This window comes from Leuciscus leuciscus (genome assembly GCF_965113295.1).
Source record: "Leuciscus leuciscus genome assembly, chromosome: 17".
In the NCBI taxonomy this organism is placed as follows: domain Eukaryota; kingdom Metazoa; phylum Chordata; class Actinopteri; order Cypriniformes; family Leuciscidae; genus Leuciscus; species Leuciscus leuciscus.
The window spans coordinates 21,478,903-21,500,255 of record NC_138741.1 but is presented as its reverse complement, the minus strand read 5'-3'; the positions used below and the strand labels follow the sequence as shown (position 1 = coordinate 21,500,255).

The window sequence follows — 21,353 nt, the reverse complement described above, 5'->3', positions numbered from 1 at the left end:
AGAAATGTATAATGATAATATTAAGGCATATGCTTAAATGCCTCATTAGTATTGTCAAAAAAAAAAAAAATTGTTGATATTTTCAAAGTTTGACTATAAGAAAAGAAGAGTTGAGATGAGGAACTTCATATGCATTTTGAACGTTCATTTGCATGACAACGGCATTTTGGGGACCTGAAAATACAAACTTTGAAAACAGGTTTTAAAGTGCAAGTTTCTGAATAATACCATTACCGTCTCCGTGTAAACTACAAAAAACGCGATTTTGTGAAAACGGTGTTTTCATGCACATGCACATGTCGACTGCGTGCATAATGCAGCATTTTAGTCGTTTTCGCGCATCGTTTTGACAACATTGACGCTTGTATGTAATAAATACAAAGGAAAAACTTTTCTGTTTAGTACATCAATGTGTAATAAAATGTACCCTAAGTGAAAATAAAAAAACACTCAGGAACACAGGAGCACGAGGAAAAACACTGGAGAACAAAACCAAACTACGCGTGACGAGAACATACAAAGAACTGAAACAAACTAGTGGTATAAATACACAGGGCAAGTGAGGGAGAAAACAGGGAACAGGTGGGACTAATCAATCAACAATTAAGTAACTATGGCAACTAAACAGGTAAGGAAACAAAACAGCATATGTCAAATAGATGATATGTAAAATATATTCAGACAAATATCCAGCATATCAAAATCAGCATACATGCCTAATATAAATTAATATATATTATCAGTAGACATTTTATATTTATTTACACACATACAGCACTTTTGAAAGTCTTGTATGCTCACCAATGCTGCATTTAATTCATTAAAACACAGTAAAAGCTGAAATACTGAAAGCTGAAATACTCCAGTCTTCAGTGTCACCATCAGAAATAAGTTTTAATAGGCTGATTTGGTGCTCAAGAAACATTATCATCAATGTTGAAAACAGTTGTGCTGCTTATTTTTTATTTATTTTTTTGCAAACCATCATACATCATCTTTAGTGAATAAGAACAGCATTTATTTTAAATATAATTTTTTTACTGTCACTTTTGATCAGCTTAATGCAGAATAAAGTATAATTTTTCTTTTTTTTAAAGTTGGCCTCAAACTTTTGAATGGCAGTGTATAGAATCCTATCCAGAATTCACTTACATTTCTGCACTAGCTCATTCTTTGTAATTTTCTCACTTCTCATATTAGTCTCCTTGTGATAAATCACTTTTTTGTAGTATACTCCTTATTTACAAGTCCCTTCGGATAAAAGCATCTGCTGAACGAATAAATGTAGACTCCAAGCTGATGATGCAAAGCAACTCTATTGACCACAGCGCCCACCTAGCAATTCTTAGAAAGACTACTCTGTCACCAAAGGAGACAGAAAGAACCGCAAACCGATGGAGAAAAGGAGATTTGACTGATTGAGTGATGCTAAATGTGATTGCTGATTTGGGGCCGTATATGTGGAAGCGCGTGCGATCCTTATCTCTCCTGATGCCGGGGTTATTCCTCGGCCTGCCCTTAAGACAGGGTGCACGGAGCTGGATCCAATTACACGTGAGGAAGCGCAGGCCCGTTCCTGAAGCTGAAGGGCCATCAGTAAACCGCCGCATTAATAACCCATTGGAGTCCTGCGCATTGTAAGGGCCTGACTGCAACACACTGTAATCCTCAAGTGAAGGGGGAATCGAAAGAGACTGTACAAAAGAGGGAAACAAATAACCGTACGAGGATGAAGAGGCGCACTGCTGGAATGCCTGCTATGCTCGATTACGATTGTCGCCTGCTCCTGGAGCTTGAAAGAGAGAAAAACAAGATGCTGAGGTCGAAAGGGCGACTTGTGTAAGCGCGTGTGCGCTGAGTGACAGACGGTTTAGCGCTGGTTTGGGACCTGTGCTCGAAAGGTCAGTAAAAAGTTTTGGCAACCGAGCAAGCTGAAAACAATGAGCCCCCTCTGCATATTTATTCGTCATCTCTTTGTTTTTGTAGCGCGGAGAATAAATGGCTCAAATGACACGGCACAAGCCTGCACATTGTCAACACAGGTAATAAGTCACCATTAGCCTCTCATTCCCACACTCAGCATATCAGCCCCGCCTGATCCCAGCCCAGAACACTGGCCGTCATTTGCATTCCACCTACATATAACCCATAGAAGCATATGTACGTCTTTTCAACAGCTAGAGATATTTCTTTTTCTCCTTTATCTACATTTTGATGAACAAAGCCATTTTCAACTTATCCCTAGATCATCTCAGCGGACATGTTCCAGGTGATCTGCTATGAGTACTTCATCAAGAGTGCTGTACTTTAGTCAAATCTGGTTTAGACCATTTTTTTTTTTTTACTTTAAAATGACGCAAAGCAGTTTAATCAACTCTGCTTGTCAGAGTTGGAGTCAAGAACAAAGCCTTAAATCAAGAACCTGGACGTTCCTTTTTAAAGTGAAGCACGTAATCAGTGCCACCAAACAAAATTGGAAAATAATTAATGAAATAATAATGCCTGCATCTACCATTGTTTGGATCAAGGGGTCAAGGTTTGGCTGGTTAGCGTGACCCTGTTTGCCCCTGCTGGTAGATGTTGTAACTACACCACTGGGCTGCAATAAATATATTTCTTTATTAGGGATGAACATTTTAAGGAATTTGATGATTTCAGTAATTTAGTTGCCAGCTGTGGTCATTTTAATAACAAATGTAAAACAAACAAAAAAATTATTCATATTTTAGGACTTTTCAAACACGCACTACGAGATTCAGTAATAGTTTTTACCCCAATGCCATAAGACTGGTCAATACAAATTGATATTCAATAAGAATACTGGATACTTAATAATGTCAACAATGTTGTCACTTTTGTAACTTGCCATTTTGTCTTATTGTCTAGCAATTTATTTTAATTTCTGTATGTATGTATGTGTGTGTACATAACAGTGAGGTCTATTGTATTGTCTAGTCTGTGGAGAAGCATTCAAGAAAGTTTTTCATTGTGCGTTGTATTGTACTTGACTGACAAATGACTGACTTAAGAGGTTATGATGACACACTGAAAAACGAGTCAACTACACTTGAAAAATCATTGAAAATCATAAAGTTGGGATATTTTTGTTTTCTAAATGAAACCATTTCTGAACACAAACCCTATTCTAACGGACAATTTCTTTGCACATTTAAAAAATATAGTCACATTCTAGTTTAGGGTCCAATTCTCACTATTAACAATGACTTTTGCCACAATTAAATCCTAATAACTGTAGGTGTGTTCATGCAGAATAAGGCATTCATATGTGATTTATAATAAAGCATAATAAGCAACTAGTTAATAGTGAGAATTGGACTTAAATGTTTACCAAATATATATATTTAACGGAAATGGAAATTGTTTCTGTTTTCATCTCAACTTGATTCAGATTTGTCCGGATTCCTATCACAGCTAGAAATATAGAATATTTCATGTAATTGATGCCATTATATATTGTGTCATTAACTACTATGCACTAACATTTAAATTAATCAATTGATACAAAAACACTTAGTGTACATACATGTTTTTACATTGTACTAATACTTAAAAAATACCTGAATGTAACTACAGCTGTAAAATTATTTCTGTAATACATTTATAATTACATAGTTAACCCCTCCCTTATCACTCCCCATACCAATATGTCTGCATGTATGTATAATGTAAGTACATAGAAGCTAAAGACATCTAATATAAAGTGTGACCTAATATTTCTTATTTAAGTTTATAAAGTGTCTTTGTCATGCTAGGATTATTCGTCTCAAACAGTCCCACCAAATCAGCAAACATCACACTAAGAAGCATAATTCATGGCATACTGCTGATTTTGTGTCTTTTTGAATCCTAAATTTAATTAGAACGTGTAATAGTGTGGCAAAACTCTCCTATCAGAATATATGCTCCAATGCTTGCACAGCTGATGTGAGGTCATTTCTCACCTACCAAGAGTGAGCGCTCCAGCTCTATTTTTTACTTCTTGGCAAACATCGATGCAGCCATACAAAATGTGCAAGTGGCGAAATGAATACACAAGACCATAAAAAGGCCCGCCGAGAGTGAAAAAGTATACTCGCAAACACAGTTCATACCTACTTCATCTATTACATAAGGCTCATTGCAAATGTGATTAAAACATCGGTCATGGTTGCCGAGTCCATCTAAACACGAACGGCCTCCTAGCACTCATAAACGGGAGGCAAGAGCACTCCTTGGGTTAGGAAAATACTGAGGTCATCAGTATGCTTGCACTGCGAAAAGCCCACACTTACACTGTGGCGCGCGTCCGGCTTTTCACACAGTATTAGTAGCCACAGCCGTGCAGCTCATAAAACAATCTAATACATCATTTCTCCTTTCAGGATCTGGAAATGCATATAGATTACAGCGAAAGCAACGAAAAGAACACACATAACACCACAAATGAACGACCATACCATAACTTTATTGTAGATATACTCAGCTACAATTACTTTTTTTAAAAAGGGGGGGGACAGAATTTTTAAAGGTTTTTGTGATCCATAAGGTGCAGAATGCAAACCACTGCAGCACTGATACAGTATGAATGAGAAATAGACATTTAAATACACGTCCCTTAAAAATACAGAAATTGCGCTGCAGTTTGTGACCCATAATTCCCCCATTTTAAATCCCCGTACTGTTAGTGCTCTACGGTGCTCAACATTCCCATAAACCCCTTCAAGAGGAGCTCGCCACACATTCCAGTCCTGCTATGTTGTCTTTGAACACCTTGCTGCTGCTAAGAGTGCATTTGACTTAAATCAGGAAATTATATTTTTTCCACAAAAAAAAAAAGACTTTTTTAATGAAATAAAGCCCTTTTAAATAAAATGTAGGGCTGATTTAATGAGATCTATACAATGTATTTAGTCTAAAAAGGAAATACAGGTGGGAAAGGAGTTTTCAATGACATGCACGAATACATCTGGATTCATATAATCTAATATGGGGGGTGATGGATGAAGGACAGTGCGGTCCCAACATATTAAAATCATGCCAGTCGAAGGACTTGACGGGTTACATTACAATTCCATATTCAAAGTATTACATTAAGGCAGGACATTAATGTACACATAGGACACATATTTAGCCCCAGATTGTAGAGATTCGAAACTACTTTTCTACAGTGTATTTTCTCTGATGACATCCTGCAGGCACATTGTATCTCTCTGATCACTTTTAAATACATTGGTAAAATACCAGCGATGCAAACAGCAGCAAGGCCAAAACCACAAGTTATTCCTTTAAACGTTACGGCATCATATATACATGTTTTTGTATTTTTTTTTTTTTATCGTTCTGACATGAGGTAAAGTATGGCGCCCGAGTGCAATGCTTATTTGTGCTACATGTTTAAAAAGAAAAAGACACACACAAAAATTATTCTCCACCATGAAGGAAAATACAATCTGCAGCATATGATACGATGGAGGACCATTTTAAGAAAACACTCCCACAGATGATACATTTTTTTCTTTTTACTGTGATATCTGTTCTGTGGGACTAGCTCTGGCATGATGATCGATTATTGGTTGTGAAAATAAAATTGCTTCTCAGAAAAAAAAAGAAAAAAAAAATCTCCATATCTATGCGGTGGCACCATACGTGTGATTTCACATTCTCTGAAAGGTAAAAATCCAACAGTGAGAAGAAAGCTTAAACAAAAAGTGAAGGAAAAAAGGTGTGCGCCTTTCAGAGGCTCGGGGGAAAAAAGAACGTAACAAGCTGGGAATTTTTTTTTAAATGAACAAACAAATACACACACACACAAATAATAAAGTTGCAATAGTCTGAGGGTTAAGGGTTACAGAATCAGTGTCATATCGCAGGGCCGGCGCGCACTGACCCTGATGCACAAACTCACGCCATTTGTTGAGGGAATATGGAAACCCATTCATTTCCAATGACTTTCAATACTCAACTTTGGGGGTTGCGACTGAGCTCATGTAAATAGGGTCACTCAACTCTTGCTAAAACAGAATCAGATTGCACTCACTTTCAAGAAGGGGAGTACTTCGGTTGGAGCCTCAAATGTTGGTGAAGTCTTGGCTTTAATCGGGTTACAAGACAGTTTGTAACCAACAAATCAAAGCAAAATAGCCTATGAGATATAGAAGCAGGAAAACAAAAACTGCAAGGCGATATCCAAGTATGACGCATGGCACCAAAAGTCCTTCACCATATAGAAACCATAATGCAAAAAATTGCTACAGTAGCAAAAGATGAGACAGTTTAGATGTTACAGGTTTGAAAGGCACCACTTTAGAGCATACTCCATTAAAAGATGCAAATTCAATGTCAGTGGGAATGTATTCTAGTGCAAATAGTCGTGAGTATATATATTTATCCCCTTATAAGGTGCTGATGAGTGTATACAATACTGTGCCTTAATGCCATTCAGATTTGTAAAAAGGCATATCCACAAATATATTAATCAATGTTTTATGATAAGGCCAAACTATTCGCAAGGGTCTTCTGAGGTAGCAATGCCTGGGATTATGTAACTTCAGGAATAGTTTGTCCTAAACATAATAACAGAAGTATAGACAGAACGAGGAAGGGAAAAGTTAGGTAGCCTTCAAGATGTTGAAATGTTCAAATTTGCACCCTTTTTTCTTGGAGTAGCAATGATAGACAAGGGTGTCTTGTTTTCTAACTATTAATACATTAACAAAACAAAAACGCAATTAGAGTTGGTAAGACTGCAAGAGAGGAAAAGTGACAAAGGCGAGACGCATGGCTTATAAGAACTTCGAGTGCAATCTATCGATTTTCTCAAGCGTTAAGTAACCCTTCTGACCGATGTACAATTGTTTTCATGTGAAGGAAAAACCCCAGAGAGGCATCAAGCTTATGTGCGGAGAACTTTTTTTTTTCTCAGCATTTCCCCTTCAAGCATAAAAACCAAAGGAAAAAACAAAATGGGGAAACAATTTCTACAGCCTGACGAGCAGACAGAACAGAAAAAAAACAACCCAACAGATTTCAAAAAGGTAAAATTAAAGAGGTAATACAGTTACAGTGCAAAAAGATGAGAAATTCAAGCTTAAACATAGCACCAAAAAAAAAAATGCATGCAATTAACTGAGGTATTCAAGTGAAGAATGCCTATTAATATGAAAACACTTAGTCTAGACAAGAGGCTACAACACATTTACGCAAAAAAAAAAAAGGCTGGTTACCACATCTTCAAATGTGTGAATGTTGAGGGATTGATTTAACAGGTGCAACCTCACAACGCTGCATCAGTGTCGACTTTGGTAAGCGATGCACGTGAAGTCTAGCGAAATATCGGTCTGTCCTAAAGACGGTATGTAAAGGTGCTTTGTGTCTTACAGAATTATCCGATTCTATTCCTCTCTTTCCGCTTTTTAATATAAAATCTGCAGCATATTTTCCCAGGTGATATGTCCTCCTGTTTATCGTTCGTGTCGTTATATCAAAACTAAGTCAGTCAAGTCAGTCTACGGAGACATCTAATGTTCATAAAGACTGTCAACTAAATATCATCAATATCAGTATCAAAAGACATTACTGAAACCCAAGTATCAACGTATATTTCGTAATAAACATTTAATATTTATTTTATATAACGTAGTTATGACGTCTATACAACCCATCCGGTTGGCTACACGAACACGCATCCTCAAGTGCCGTTTACAACTGCTGATTACAGTAATCGGGAATGTCAAATTCCTATCCGTCTTAAGGATGCGAGGGCCTTTCTCTCTCGATACAAGTGATTTTGCTGGCAAACAAAAAACGTTCATGACTCTCGTCGAAATAAAGCGGACACTAGAGAAGTGCAATTATGATCGAGAATATATCATCTCAAGATAGAGAAAAACATTTCCAACAACACCAACACTCTTTCTTTCCACGTGCCCTGCCTGCTAAAAGGCAGCAAAATGGCACTAGTGCACAGATTGAGGAATTGTGTGTTTTTATCTTGTTGTGTTTCTCTTATTTAGTTGATACCTTGGAGTTTAACTATGTACACTGTAATACTACCTATAAGCTTTAGCTTTTTTTTAACCACTACCACAAAGTAGAGCATATATCTTTTTTAATGTTAATAAAAATAGGGAAAGGGGGACCTGACCTTTTTCTTAACACTTGCAATACATAAAAAAAGCACTCGTGTTCAAACAAAGCTGGGGAGAAAGAAAGATTGTGTTTGCGCACGTAAAGAATAAAATGAAATATGAACCCTATGTGAATTACTCTCAAATATTTTGACTCGATTCATTTAAGTTAGACAACCCCAATGAGAACGCAGTCAGCGACAAATCTTCACTCGGTCGTAAACTGAAGGGGTTCTGCTGTGTTTTTGACTGGTGTGTTGGGGTGTCTGCGGTCTGAAGCTCAGTTGTTTTGGACCTGAGGTTGATTGGCTTTGAGACTGCGCAGGGCTCGGCGGGCGGCCGCTGACTTGGCTATCCGGTAGCTGCGTCCCACGCCTTTGAACTTGCCTTTGCCCACCACTTCCACTGTCACCCGTACTTTTCCATCGTAGGTTCTCTCCGCAGGGCTGTTGGAGGCAGAAAAGGACAAACATTGATATGGCTATGACAAAAAAAATGAGACTGACACAAAAGCAATGGTGGACTTTTTTGAAAAAAAAAGCAAATAATTTGTTGAAAAATGGTTGAAAATAATAATTACAAATTGATTTAAATTATTTAAAAAAAAATCAGTAGCTATGTTTCAATCCACCTATTTATATGTGCATTTTCGAACATTGCATATAAAAAAAAACAATATTATATTGTATATATAACAGACAGAAACGTCAAAATGCGCATAAAAAACATATGCATTCATTTGAGTTGGATAAAGTTTTTATCCAGGAAGAAAACGTGCATAAACTACGATGGAAAAACATTTACCGAATAAATTCCTTGATGCACAAAAAAATACATGTGACTTTGCAATGGGACGGCATAACTGTACTAACCAGCGGACTGATCCCATTGCACAGCATCTGAAATACTGTTTTGGTTGTTTTGAAATGCCTGAGCAAAGTCTGTCGTCAAAGTGGTTGGGTATAATTACCTTCCAGAACTGTCTTACACGGCTGTGTTTCCAAACAGCAGGCATTCGTCTCCGAAAGCAAGATAACTTTTTTACGTTTCGGCTGCACGCTCTGAGGTGCTAGTAATTTATTACATACGAAATTTAACGGTGCTTTACTCGCAAATGTTTAATGCGATATTCCAGTTTTGTGCATAAGTTAAATTCGCAACTTTAGATGGAAACATAGCTATACATTAGTGCGTTCAAAATTAACGAGTTAACGAATGCGATTAATTTTTTCAGTTTAACGCTTTTTTTCCCCGTCATCTTTTGGCAAGCTTTACATTATATTACCACGCTCTAATTCACGCAAATGCTTTTAAACCATTCAATTGCGATAAGACACAAAAGAGACAGTGTCTATGAATCTGATGTCTGTGACACATAGAAAGCCGCTTCAGACAGCGCTTGAGTGGACAAAAACAAAATTATGCCAAAATGCCCATTTTATCGAGGATCCTCATAAGCACAGTATTAAATACGTTAAATGAAGTCTTAAATTAACGTTGAAGAGTTGAAAATGGGATGTGTGTCAGATACATGTATTGTGCGGTCTTAAAGTGACAGCAACCTAATAAACCTGCTGCTGTGATGTCAGTCATAATGTTGTTTAAAGAACAAAAGAAAAGAGAAAATCACTCACCGCTCTTGACTGAAAAACTTTTGTAGCTTTAATAAGGATGAACCTATTTTAAATTTATGCAGTGAAGACTGTAACATGTTTGATGACTTCATTCAATTTCTGTATATATCCTACCTGTTAGACCTACCTGAAAATCTTAAAGCACTGTTTACACTGTTTACACTGTTACATGGGTCAAAAACAATGAAAACTAACTTTTTGTGCATTTTGACATAACAAGTAAAAATCTGAAGCGGTCTGACTGGGCAAATCGAAACAATTTAGCCTTGATATATTGAAAGGCACAGCTAAATGTGACATTTATTATAATGGGTTTATGTGAAGATTGTTTTAAGTTCACTTAAATTAAAAGTTGTTATATTTTTTTAAAAGCCTAATACATTTTCAAATTGATAGCTTTTAATTATATCGTAATGTTGAATGACTCTTATTAATGGCAAAAAAAAAAAAACCTGCTACTGATGTCTCTATCTGTAATACTGGTTTTCTTTCATAAAAAGATCCCATTAAAAAAATATTTCAAACATAGGCTACTGTCTTTATGTGGTTTCTACATTCATTTAGAGATTCAATGTGAAATGATTACAATATAAAAATATATTAAAAACTATAATTAATTACAGAAAAAATTTGCAATTAATTTATAATAAAATACTTATCCTTTTTGATATACTGGTAGAAAAAAAATATTTTTGACATTTCAGTATCTTGCCTAGGCTGCAAAACAATAACTATTATTCCCACAAGCCTAATATGGTCTTTGTTATCGATATTGAAGCATTGAATCCACAATTTTGGTATCTATCCAGCCGTACTCACATTACAGATTCCAATCTCTTATAAGCAGGTTGTAAGGACTCGGAAATTGTCAGAATTCAAAATTTTTAAAATGACTCATATTTTCTCTGAACCACACACTGATACAGTAACTTTTACAGTGTATCAAGTTTTGCACATTCAAATGATCGCTACTATGTGTGTATTGTGCAGATGATTATGTTAAGAGGTTGCTTGTGTATAAGGGAAAGACATTCCCACCTGAACTTAGCAGTCTCCGGTTCCATCTCCAGGAGTTCACGCACTGGGGATCGAGGGACATTAGCGGAGAATTTTTCTAGAAAATGAGGCGAAAACAAAAGCAGAGCATTTCAATCTGACATTTCATCATGCATAAAAATGGCACGATGTTTGAAAATAACTTATGGTCTTCGCCACATGAGCCGGCAGACAATCAGACGAAACAGAAATGCAGAACTGATTTACTCATCCGTATGTCTTTGGCCCTTACCTATGAGCGGCCTCATCATTGGATAATACACTTGCCAAACTGTCTCAAGTGACATCCCGCTATCCATGTAAATTGCACCAGCTAGCGATTCAAAGATGTCTCCCATTGCTTTGGGGACCTCAATGTCTTCCTCCTTTTCCTCATCTTCCTCCGATCGGCGAAGCTATGAGAGAGTAAAAACAATTCCGGTTTCTTTTTTTCTTTCTTTTTTTCATACACAGAAAAATAAGTGTTTCCTCTCAGGACAGAAAACTGTGCTTATCCATGTCAAATTCACATCCCCAAACTAATAACACACAATAAACAGCAGAAAATGATTTGCGAAAGAAAAACAAAACTGTGGTCATAACTTAAAATGTGAACTGACAGCTATGCTGTACTGTAATGGTATTTCCTCTCAAAATGAACTGCGATCAATTACTTTTAGTATTACACTTAAAATACCTAAATGTCCAATATTGGGGACAACATTACCCAGCTATGTAATTAAGGGGAACATTACTTATTTTATTCAATTTGTCTTTCCTCTTTCAGTATCCAGTGTTGTCCCTAAGGCATAAAATGCTTTCCAGTCAAACAAGACTAGATTCAGTGCCAAGATAACCATTTCAAAATAAATTAAATCCAACTGCATTTTTACAATCCAAAAATGAAAACAAATACAAACACAGACCAGATTCCCGATGACTGCCAGTGATAGGATGTCACGGTATTAAATCTTCATGAAATATTATACATCTACGCTGACAATGGCATGTAAATGAAATGATCATTTCCAAGGCCTAATAACTTTAACAGATAACAGTAGAATGATGGCTCACCTCCGAATCCATTCCTTGCATTTCATTCTTCTCCAGCTGAAATTGCACAAAATCATCGATCACGTGGAACAGTTCGGGCGAGACAGCTTTGAAGTACTTGTGGTAATCGTACTTGACAGCCAGGGAAGCAAATATGGTGTTGTTGACAAGTGCAGAGCGCAGGTCGGTCAGCACGCCTGGAGAGTGCTGCCGGGTATCTTCATAAAGGTGCTTTGTTATGAGGTAGTCTAAAATTGCATCACCAAGAAACTCCAACCGCTGATAACAATCTGTCCGAAGTTCAGAGTGGTACAAAGAAGGTTAAAATGAGACCATTAATATCACAGATCATTAATATAACAGTGTCACACCACAGGAAATATTAAGTTATTGTGAGAAAACTGTGCCTGGCACACACAGCAAACAAACGGTGTGATGAGCCTATTCCAATTTACAAAGAAATGATTGTTTTAATAATAAAATGATTCTTAATAATAAATCAGAAAAAAAAGTTAATGAGTTATTAGTTTAAATTAAATCGAAACTGCACAAGTTGGGAGTTTTGTTGTAAAAAAAGAAAACACTTTTTTTAAGCAAAGAAAGTTATGCAGAACTGAAAATGGTAAAGTTAAGCAAATAAGAATACTAAATCTCACACTTGGGGTTGCGTGACATACCAGTACAATTGTTTTTTTGTTGTTTTTTATTTTATTAGTTTTTTCGGGACCTGACATGAATAATAGCTATATACGGCAGTATATTTTATTTATTTATTTATTATATAAAGAAATACAATATTTATTTTATACAAGTCACCCAAATCAACTGAGGAACCAAACAGTTACACTAAATGAATGGGTAACTACAGTAACTAATTTAATAATTAAAAAAATTAAAAAAATTATTATACAATTTAATATAATACTATTATCATTATATAAATTTATAATAAACTACATTATAAAACAAACTTTTGTTTGAAGTACCACAGATTACAACAAAAATGGGTAGCAATAATAATAATAATAATAATAAATAATTATTAACAGTTTGTAAGTGGTAATTTAAACAAATTAAACTACATTAAAGTGTATAATAAATGTATAAAAAATCTTAAACATGATCATTGTTATTATTACAACATTAATTTATAAAAAATGTATTTATTTTTTAAACATTATTATTATTGTTATGGTAATATAAATAAAAAGGTAGGATAAACATATAGCCAAAGCAGTACTGTTTTACTTTAGTCAGATCCTAAAAGAAACAGTGATGAAATCAGAACTAAATAACGTCCACGGACCTGTTATTGTGTTGTAATGATACGAGGCGTGCGTGAAGGCCTGTAGAAGATATGCCTTGTTTTGAAACGTGTAGTTTATCTTCTTCTCAAAGTTCTCGAAGCCTGAAATGAGGTGGTTGAGGGTCCGCTCGGCATCCGGGTGGTCGAACATGCAGCGCGGAGGGATCTTCAGCCAGCCGTACTGCAGCTCGGCCGATCCCCCTGAGCTCTGCTTCTCCGGCGGGAGCACCTTCAAGCCGAGGGAGCACAGAAACAGCTGGGCTGCCCTCTCCCCACAGCTGGTGAGGTAGCACCCCAGCAGGGCCTCCACGCAGTCGGCTATGCTCTTATCAGCGATGCATTGCTCTGTGTGGAGGTCGTAGGAGATGGACTGTTTCCCGATATCCGTGCCACAGTTTTCCTCTGAAGGGTTCCAGAAGCCCACCACAAAGTCATCCTCCTCGCCAGCTTTGCTGGGGTCCAGGTAGCACATGGCATCCCAGGAACTGTAGTCGAACTCGTCAGCGCCACTGTCTGTGGGAAAGTGGGAGTTGTGAGGTTTTTTGGGTGCTTTCCATTCGTGGCCAGGCTCAGCCGCCTGGAGGGAGATCTTCTTCCCGAAGGCGCCGGAGCCAATCAGCATGTTATCGATGAATCTGATGTGCTCGTAGTAGTACTCCAGATCATCTTCCACATTGACCTCTTCTTTCGACTGCTCGACCTCCACATCCTCTGCTTCATCGTCGTCGTCATCCTCCTCCTCATCACTGGCTTTTCCGTTGGCCAAATCTTTATTCTGAGAAACAAAAACAGATTGCCCAATGTCTTACAGCTCAACAAACCAAACCAAACAACATCATGAAAGGAACGCTGAGTCCAAGAGCCCTGTGAAGCCAAGGCTCAGTATCTACAACAGATTTGCAAAGATTACAATTTAAAAGTGTTTTAGTTCAACCACAGTATTATGTTTGCTCAGGAGAGCTCTAACAGAGCCGAGGCTCACAGTCCAAGTCAATGACTCATCCAATCTAATGTGATTCAAAAGCTGAAACATACTCTAAAAATCTTTTTTATATCATTAATATGCCATAACTTTGACCATATGAGCAAACGTCTATTGCATATGCATTAAAATGTTAATATCCATGACACCTAATACTGTAATAATACATGGAAGTGACACTTAAAATTACAGCACCCGAGGCAGATTTAGTACACTCGTCCCATACATATACACCTCGAACCACACAGGGCGACCCAAAACATACAGACAGTCTCCGTCGAAACCATGGAGAGGGCTGGTAGAAACCAGAAGCAGAGTTCTTTCCATTTTTCTGACTTGGTTCTGTTCACATGTCCTAATACATCGCATATGCTCAAACACAGATGGAAAACTGTGGCTTACATTTAATAAAAGATGGTATATATCTTAAGTAATTGTATCAGCTCTTTCTGACCTGATATATTTCTTTGAATTGTGTCTTGGCTTAAGAGCTGCAGATTTCTTGAATTTCATGATATATCTAAATAAGGGTTGCGATATGGTAAGGTTGAATATCCAAATTACAGATCAAGAGGGTTTTTTTTAATACAATGTTAAAAACATTAGGGGGGGTTTTGAAACAAGTCTCTTATTCTCACCAAAGCTGTATTTATTTGATAAAAAAAATGCAATAAAACAGTAATATTATTATTACAATGTAAAATAACTGTTTTATTTTTCAATTTTAAAATGTATTTTATTCAGGTGATGGCAAAGCTGAATTTTCAGCATCATTACTCCAGTCTTCAGTGTCACATGATCCTTCAGAAATCATTCTAATATGATGATTTTCTCCTCAAGAATAGAAAGTTATGTAACATAATGCATGTCTCTACTGTAACTTTTGATCATTTAATGCATCAATGCTAAATTTATAATTTAGCATTGTTATAAGTTTTCATTTCTTTTTTTAAAAAAAATCATCTTACTGACCCCAAACTCTCGTTTCTAAAATGTTAAAAATGTTCTGCACAAAATATATAGCATACATAATTTTTATTTATTTTTTTAAGTCATCACATTTGCACATTGTTTGAATGGGAGCACTGGGACTGACAGACTGTAATTAAAATATAGAAAATAAAATTAACCCTTTATCTAAAAAATGGATTAAATAAATTGTACTTGACCTGACAGATTATCGTATTTTGTCATTGCATTATTATTAATATCGCACTTGCCCTCCATATTATGCTTTTTACCTTACAAACAATTCCAATTTGTATAAGGGTAATTTGCTAAGTCATTTCAGTAGGTTGACATTATTACATTTAATCTATAATGAGTTAAGCTACTACCTTTTACTTATTCATCCATTTCTTGTATTTAGAGGTTTGGAAGTAATTACCCCAGAGGCAACAAGTGAACTGTGGAAAATTTGTTAGCATTTGCTTAAAATCAAACCAAAGGTGTGTCATGCTGAACTGAAAATGTCTAATATTTTTAATGTAAAATAAATAAGCAAATTCTGCCCTCTATTCTCAAACCCAGCTTCAGGCAGAAAGGATGAACCTGCCCCCTAGTGGCAGAGACAGGAAACAGCTGCAGGTCAACACTGCCAAGATGTTCCTCAGCTCAAGGCACAGAGCCATGTAAACAGACTTGTAATTGTGCATGAAGATGCATGTTGATATTGGGTTAAGCTTGACTTGAGCTATCGGGTAAACAAATGGAGATGCTCTCTGACTCATACCTCATCTGAGTCCCACTTGTCCATGCTACTTTTGTCCTGATTCACAACGTAGCCCGGAGGAAGCCAGTTTACCGGGGGATCAAAGATGGATACCACCATTCTACTAGGAAGGCCCTTTTTCTTCCCCAAGCGATAAAGGTTACAGTTGCTGACCTGAAGATAACAAAGGCAAAACATTTGTTTTCCATATAACAAATGAAGTAAAAATGAATCAATATTTAAATAGAGGCGTAGCGACTGCCAAAAACTTGGTAGTAGTTTTGGTAGTAGTAATGGATGGTAGTATATATGGTAGTAGTAAATTAAATTACAATTCAGTTAAGTAACAATTCATTATGCAAATATTATAAATGAATCATTTAAACTTTAAGGTAGGGTAGGCAATTTCGGAGTGGCTAGCAATAGCTAGGCCTGTCGCGATAGTCAATAAATCAAATTAATCGCACGATAAAAAAATGAGCTCGATCATTTTTCCGGCCGCGATAATTCCATTTACATGCTTGTTTGTTTTCCTCGTTTCTCTCCCTCTCTCTACCAAAGAGACTGGATGACCACTCTCGGTTCCTTAGCGTATAGGAGGAGTGAACCCTCTTGTCAGTCACATGGTCTTTGTATGGGAAAGCGGGACTGCTTGCGGCGACGGCCGGGAGAGAGAGAAGACGCTAGTTGTGAGTTAGAGGGGAAAAAAAAGAAAAAGATGGAATTGGTTTCAAAGCCAAACGCGACAGCGAGCCCGATCTCATGAAAATGCGTATCTATACCACGAATGTTATTTCTCGTGCCATTTATACGCCAAAAATAGTTTTTGCGTGCATATTATACGCACTTTATAGCGTGTAATACGCACGCACGCACTCCTCACCCCTAATCCTAACCAAGTATTTTCAGTGCGTAGCATATACACGCAATAAAGTGCGTCTCCGTCTTCCCGACAGTACACAATCACTTGGGCGTTTAGTCGACAAAGTAACCGGAGGACAGTGCAAAATGGTGTGATATGGCCTGTTGAGGCTTTTTTAAATTTGTTTACAAAGATCCTAACTGGCCTGTTATGGAATGTATCACTATTTATGTCTGAGCCTAATGTTTAATATTTTTTGAAGTGCAATTTTGTTTAAATCCATTGCTTTTATTGTTTTTGGTTGTTTTGTTCATTTTTTGTGGATATTTAAAATGTTTTCCGTTTTCAATGTTTAATATTCTTAAGAAATAAAAGTTTATAGATCTTTGAAAAGGTGTACCTGCATTATTATGCCATTATCATTACCGTATTTTCCGCACTATAAGGCGCACTTAAAAGCCTTTATTTTTTTCAAAAAACGACAGTGCGCCTTATAATCCGGAGCGCCTTATATATGGATCCGGCACCTTATATTAATGTCTGTAAAACAACCGCTGACTTAAACCTTGTTTATACTTTCGCCTGGCACCGGAGCGCGAGCCTCCGCTGACTGCGCGCGCACCTCCCCAAACAGACGAGGTATTTATACTTGACGCAACTGTTTTGTTTTAGACTGAACACCAGACCATACAACAGATTTAGACGCGCAAACTGGGTGCCGGCGGTGTGATGAGATGTACTAATATCCGTCTGCTCGGGCAGATTCGGCTCAAAGTCGTGCATCTTCGGATGCGGAGGCGCGCGCGCTGTCACATTGGCGTCATTTTTCCGCGCGCGCGCCTCCGCATCCGAAGATGCACGACTTTGAGCCGAATCTGCCCGAGCACGAGCAGACGGATATTTTTTTTATTACCTTCGCGCTCATGCGGACGCGTCGAGTATAAACAAGGTTTTACAGCTCAGCCACTTGTTTTTTCATATTTTTTTGCAAGTGGTAGATCTTGGTTTACATTTGGACTTTGGATGTGATCTTAGGCTTGAAAAGGTTGGTGACCACTGCATAACGCAAACCCAGTCAAACGTTTGACTGCAGTATCTTCTATTCTATGCGCCTTATAATCCGGTGCGCCCTATATATGAAAACAGTTCTAAAATAGGCCATTCATTGAAGGTGCGCCTTATAATCCGGTGCGCCTTATAGTGCGGAAAATACGGTATATTAGATGAAAATGGTCTCAGAACGACAATATTATCGTTTATCGCAATAATTTCTTGGACAATTTATCGTCCAGCAAATTTTTTTATCGTGACAGGCCTAGCAATAGCAAGCTAGCTTTGAAAGCATTAGATCCCACCCTCCCTTTAGAGCGCTCTCCAAAGCCACACCTACTACCAAAAAAAAAAAAAAAACAGTCGGACCGAATGCAATGATTGGACAAAAAATGTTGGGGTCCCAAGACTTCCACAAACGGTATATGTACATTTTTTATATTTAGACCACTTCTATCATTGATTGCTATCAGGATGTGAAGAGAATTTTAACCAGAATAACAAAAAGTGTTTAAGAAAAAAATTACATACCCTACCTTTAATTGGCAAATATTATATTAGTTCAAGTAATTAATTAGTAACAAGTAGTAACACGTAATTAGTGCAAATTAGTGACGTATGCTCTAATATGACCAGTCATTTACGCCGTCATAACCGGGGTGTTGATAGTGAGCGAGCGCAGGTGAGAGCAGCGCACGCTGCTATCTGTGTTTAAACTAAACTCATTTAAGCCTTGCCAATTTAAACATTCAAGCGCAAGAAGACGTGAAAGAACTCGAGTTTGTGCTGTGAGAAGATTTGTATGCACTCATCCGAAGCGCGTACACACTAATATTGAGTTCTCGTCTTGTGCTTGAACGGACAAATTCACACAAAAATTATGTCAACAGGCCCATCTTGTCAAGTATCCAAGTAGGTTATGTCTTAAGTGAACACGTGTGTATCAGTATCAGTGTACTGGATCTGTGCATTTCGTCTTAAAGTGATAGCAGCCTAATATTCCTGCTGTCTGTATTTTTTATGTTAATCAAACAACAAAAAGACAAGGCAATCACTCACTGCTCTTGATTGAGTAACTTTTGTAACTTTAATCATGATTAATATATATTTAATTTATGCATATATGCAATGTTGTTTTACATTTGATTACTTCAACAGTAGTTTTCAGGTTCAGAAATTTAATAGATACCTGAAACACCCGAAAAGCGCTGTTTATTTTATTTGTATCTTTGCTCTATTGTATTTATTTGCGTTGTAGTTTGATTATTTGTTCTTATTTTCCTTTTTTCCCTGAACATAGCACATACTGAACCGTACCGAAACCGTGACCCTAAAACAGTGAGAAAATCCGAACCGTGAGTAAAAAATAGGATTAGTACATTTTTTTTTTTTTTGCCCATGTAAAACTTACTGCCACAATGCTAGAATACTGTGAGCGGCTCCCAATGCATTACTATGTGGTTACTAGGGTGTATTTAGTGTTTTTTGCTTTGCAGTTGCTTTATTAATCTTACCTTCTTGCTTCTCATGTATGATAGCCTGCCCTCATGGGCATCAGGATAAGTGCAGAACAAGTAGGTGGTGATGGCGTGTTTCAGGAAAGAGTCACCCAACATCTCCAACCTCTCCAGATTAAAGCCATCACTGGCATTGGAGAGGGTCAAGGCCTGCAAGATGAGGCCGGGGTTGGGGCCCAAGGTTTTCGGAGAATCCCAGGCTGGACCTGTGCAGGATGTTGTAGATGTCACGTCAGAGACCTCTGATGACACTTCTAAAGGTGCTGTGGTGCTGGTTGCCATCTCTGGTTTGGGGCAACAGTTTGAGGTAGGTTTTTTCACATGTCCGTCGCAGAGATCTGAGTTCCTGCCTGGGGTACATTCATCGCTGGGCTGGGGCTGTGGCTCGCCGGCTGGAGAGGGCCGCACAGGAACTGAGGTAGTGGTTTGAGTTGATAGGTCACTCTCCAGAGAGCCCAGCTGAGAGCATTGGCAAATGTCATGTCTGTGTGGGAGGTCGTCGCTGTCACACCGAGTGCTGTTAGGGAGGTTTCGGGAACAGACGCAGTCGCTCTTGTCTTTGTTCAGCGTCTGGACATCAGTCACAGGGAGCATGTGGGTTTCTAGCTTTTCATCTGGTGTGTTGCAGTTCTCACAGGGGAGAGCGCCCTCTGGAGGCTGGGAGGCCTCCGTATTGCAGCTCTCCTCGGCAGTGTGGTCTGAATCTGAGCTTGTGCCGTGTTTACAGTGATCGTCCTCTTCCATACATGCACTGGGGCAGGAAATGAAAGATTTGCTGTCGATGGATTTCTTCCATCCGAAATCCAAATTAGGATACCTGGGGTCAATAATCAGTGAGATTAGGACTCAAATAGGTGCACTTTCTGAAAAGACATTGCTGAAGTCAGCTGCTTTCTAAGGTAGCATCCTAACAGAGATGTTACCTCACAAATTGCTGTATTGGAAAACTCTATAAAGACAGTAACTCTCTGTGCCACACTAATGACTTAACTGAATCCAATAGTTTGATGTTAACATGTTGCTAAGCTATTTATACAACACTAATGCGAATAAAAGAACATTGCACATGCCAAACTTAGGTTAAACAGCCATTTAGAAATTGAAATTAATGGTAGCCCGATGTGATTTTTATTTGATGGCCGATGGCCATATCAGAGCAGCGCCTTGACTATAATGAAAAGTTTGTTTAAATGCATATTTACTGAATGTCAGTGTTAGGCTTTATGAGAAAGTGTTATAGCGGTAGCCTTAGGTAGTCTATTACTAGCTAATAGCTATAATACTTTATCATATATATATTTTTCGTATAACATTTCTGTCAACTAATTTATTTGACAACTGTTAAACAAAGACAGTAATTTAACAAAGTTGGAGAACTGTAGCCTCTGTGCATTTGCGCAGTCAAAATAGAAGTCCCGCATTCTCAGTACTGTCAAAATAAAAGTCCCAATTCTGACACTTAAATCAAAGTAGAAGAGGCAGAATACATTTTAGAACAGCCTTTCTTGTCAGGAGTGTGCCGACAACGCCTTGAAATGCCACCTATTAAGGGAGCTCGCTAGGTTTTGGAAAAGAGCGAATGAGTGTATTGTGTCTGATTTGTGGATTATCAAATGACCTGAAATCAGGAGGCAGGGTCTTAGCCCCTACACCAGCGTCAATGGCTGTCTGAGACCGCAGCTCTTCGGCCGTCAGAAGGCAGTGAAGTCTGTAGAGGATGCTGGGAAGGCAGACAGCTTTCCTCCACAAAGAGGCTGGGATGGGGTGAATGGCACAGAGCTCCGGAACTAAAATCTAAGCAGATGGAACAGAAATACAACCAAAGACTGTTATCTGATGCTAGTCAAACCTCTGTATGACCGTTACTGCTCTCAGTGGAAGGAAATACTTGCACACAAAGTATGATTAGACTTAATTCAAGTATGATGGCTTATAATTATCACCACAAATTCTTTCTGTCAGTTAATACCTGTTTGTTTTGTAGGCTTTCCCACTTGGCCTTTCTCTTCTCTGCACTGCTGAGAGGAAGGGCTTTCCCCTTTTGATTAAGGTGCCGAGGAGTTAAAAGATTCAATCT

At 37.8% G+C, this 21,353-nt stretch overlaps 1 protein-coding gene and 1 long non-coding RNA gene across 2 annotated transcripts in view; both read right to left on the bottom strand.

The window, feature by feature from the left end:
* LOC309479903 overlaps window positions 1-21,353 on the bottom strand; it is a 270,271-nt gene that overhangs the window by 203,600 nt on the left and 45,318 nt on the right. The window lies entirely within an intron of this gene.
* The window catches only part of dicer1 (dicer 1, ribonuclease type III), a 34,118-nt gene continuing 17,209 nt past the window's right edge, over window positions 4,445-21,353 (bottom strand). Inside the window, 10 exon segments of the mRNA XM_082142628.1 lie at window positions 4,445-8,454; window positions 8,456-8,572; window positions 10,799-10,874; window positions 11,049-11,211; window positions 11,870-12,138; window positions 13,155-13,929; window positions 15,869-16,021; window positions 19,274-20,093; window positions 20,895-21,070; window positions 21,246-21,351. Of these exon segments, the coding sequence (XP_081998754.1) occupies window positions 8,268-8,454; window positions 8,456-8,572; window positions 10,799-10,874; window positions 11,049-11,211; window positions 11,870-12,138; window positions 13,155-13,929; window positions 15,869-16,021; window positions 19,274-20,093; window positions 20,895-21,070; window positions 21,246-21,351 (2,842 nt within the window). The 3' untranslated portion in view covers window positions 4,445-8,267.